Raw genomic sequence first — 2375 nt, 5'->3', positions numbered from 1 at the left:
TTAATGCGAAACCATCTAGGTTGTATTGAAACGCTTCGTAAAGGCTACCGGAAAATCCACGTAGCTCTTACGTGTAGCGCCGGTGGAATGGACAAAGTTCAAAAAATCATGCGTTCATTCTGGGTTACCTATGATTCACGTAAGAGCTACGCGAAAAGTGCGATGGAAAAAAATCACGTATGTTTTCACGTAACAATGACGTTTGGATTATTTTGAGTGTATGAAGTAAAGACATTGAATTTGTATTAGACTCCCACAAAACGTATATGCGTCTGAGATATCATTGCGGAAAAGCGTCTAGAATGAATTTCAGCTACTAAGGGGTCCATTACTAGCATTGAAACCCTACTATTGACTTCGCAGCACCAATCTGGAGTTCGCCAGTTGGACTTCCGAAGCGAAGTTTTGAACGAACTAACTGTCATTGCTCTGCCAGCTCGGCTTTTATCTCGACTGTTTAGAAAACTGTCCAACATCACGTCGACGGAAGAAGTTTCACCACAACGGAGGATGTGTCAGTTCGAGCGCGCCAAAATCCTTCCGATTGAAATGTGTTGGCGGTGCTTAAGGTGCAACTGTTTGCTATCCATAAATGATGATCAATTTTGTAGTTTTGGGGATGTAATATCGTTTCTACCGGACATAGATGAACTGAAAGTGTATCAACATGCCTGTTGTTAGCAAGCATATGATCCGGGGATAGATCACCGAATGATCGATATGATATAAAACAGAAATATTTTCTTTTCAACGATAGTTTGAACATAGATTGTTCATGGATGCCACGATGAGTCTATCGTGTGTTACTAAGTTCGTTGATAAAGAAGAGGAAATTGAGCAAATTTATTTTTTCTGAATTTTATCGGGATGCACAATACCATTTAGGAAACTGGATCGAAAAAGTAGTGATTAGAAATCATCGTATTGTGAATAGATAACTTTTTGTTTTTACTTCATCTTCAATGGTGGTTTGTTTGCTTCAGGATTTCGTTTTTACTACCACTTAAAAAGAGCCGTCTATTGCCATCTTTTCAGTTTTGAATATCGCCCTATTGAGCAACTTCAGCCCGGAATGAAAGATTTCAACCTTTCATTTTCGATTTTAAAATATATTTACCTCAAGAGGGCGAAAGGTAAAAATGTTTGGGAAAGCACAGTATTACACTGTCTAAATCGAAAGAGAGCGAGAGAGGAGAGAATCTCTCGTTGGTCCTTCTAGTTCAGCGAGATTTCTTGGAAAGTTGTTCATGATTTGTCTCGTCGAGAGTTACTTCTGTGATTGAAAAGTGTTTTGAACTAACATACAAACTCACTAATCCTTTAAGCGCCCTCTGGAAAAACTCCAAACTCCAAACTTAAACTTTTATGCTGAATAGGCATATTGCTCAATAAATTGTGCATCCCAATGGGAATTTTGATCAAGTTACGCTAACGTCAAAGACTGCAAACCTAAACGTACGAAATAAAAATAATCTAATCAAAACAAAATCTGAATTTCTTTCTAAATAAATTTAATTCCATTTTATGTGAGTATATTACTAGGTTGCTATATTTATCATTGACGTTTTTTTCAAATCCTCCTTTGCTGCTTTAATTTCCTGCTGGACATTTGTTTTAAATGTATTCATCATTCGTTTAAATTTTTCCGGAGTCATCTCTCCTATTTTCTGGTCCTGGGCAATTGCCCGACCTCTATAATAAGCACTTACTAGTAATTGAGCAGCTCTGCGCATAGGATAACTCTCAGCGAGCCGTTGTATAAGCTGCTCATTATTAGCCAAATATCGCAGAATAACGCGAAGCATGATTAAAATTGAACGTTCTTGTATTTTTTAATCAATTGTTGTTTCAACGCTAGTTGCTTTCGAAGACTCTCAAGTCTTCTCAGTTGCTCCTCCTTGCTATAGTCGATTCCAGGTAATTGTCGAATTGTTATCCTAGCGGAGTCCAGCCTCTTCTGCAGTTCCAGAACCTATAAGTGGGAAAAAAGGTATAAAAATCAAAAACATTTATTCTCCTAATGTAAACAAATCTCTAGATGTAGATGTATCTATCTATTAGAACTGGTCTAGTTACATCTATACTTCTGTTACATTTATAAAAATTGAAAACTTGAATCATAAGTACCTAGATGACTGTACAGATAACAAATTAATGATGATTTATTTATTTCATGTCGTCAATCAGAAGTAGACCATTTTGTTACAATTTTACACTTAATATTATATAGTTTGAAAACGTTATTTTCTTAATCTAGTTCGAAATTTTGATGTGACATAAATTTTTCTTTTAGTTCCGATTTCGTCATAGTAAAGTCAATGCACATTGGACCGAATCGACAATTTAGCCGGAAAAAAGTGTTATCTCTGTTCTCG

General features: G+C 36.3%; 1 protein-coding gene across 1 annotated transcript; it reads right to left on the bottom strand.

Annotated features, from left to right (window-relative positions):
* Window positions 1-1520: 1520 nt before the first annotated feature.
* LOC110681382 (uncharacterized protein NCBP2-AS2 homolog) lies at window positions 1521-2007 on the bottom strand. Its single transcript, XM_021857124.1, has one exon. The coding sequence runs from the start codon at window positions 1803-1805 to the stop codon at window positions 1539-1541; it is 267 nt and encodes an 88-aa protein (XP_021712816.1). The 5' UTR covers window positions 1806-2007; the 3' UTR covers window positions 1521-1538.
* Window positions 2008-2375: the final 368 nt, after the last annotated feature.

Source organism: Aedes aegypti, unplaced genomic scaffold, assembly GCF_002204515.2.
Source record: "Aedes aegypti strain LVP_AGWG unplaced genomic scaffold, AaegL5.0 Primary Assembly AGWG_AaegL5_hic_scaff_778_PBJ_arrow, whole genome shotgun sequence".
In the NCBI taxonomy this organism is placed as follows: domain Eukaryota; kingdom Metazoa; phylum Arthropoda; class Insecta; order Diptera; family Culicidae; genus Aedes; species Aedes aegypti.
Note: the sequence above shows the minus strand (reverse complement) of the source record. Positions and strands in the feature narration are given on the sequence as shown.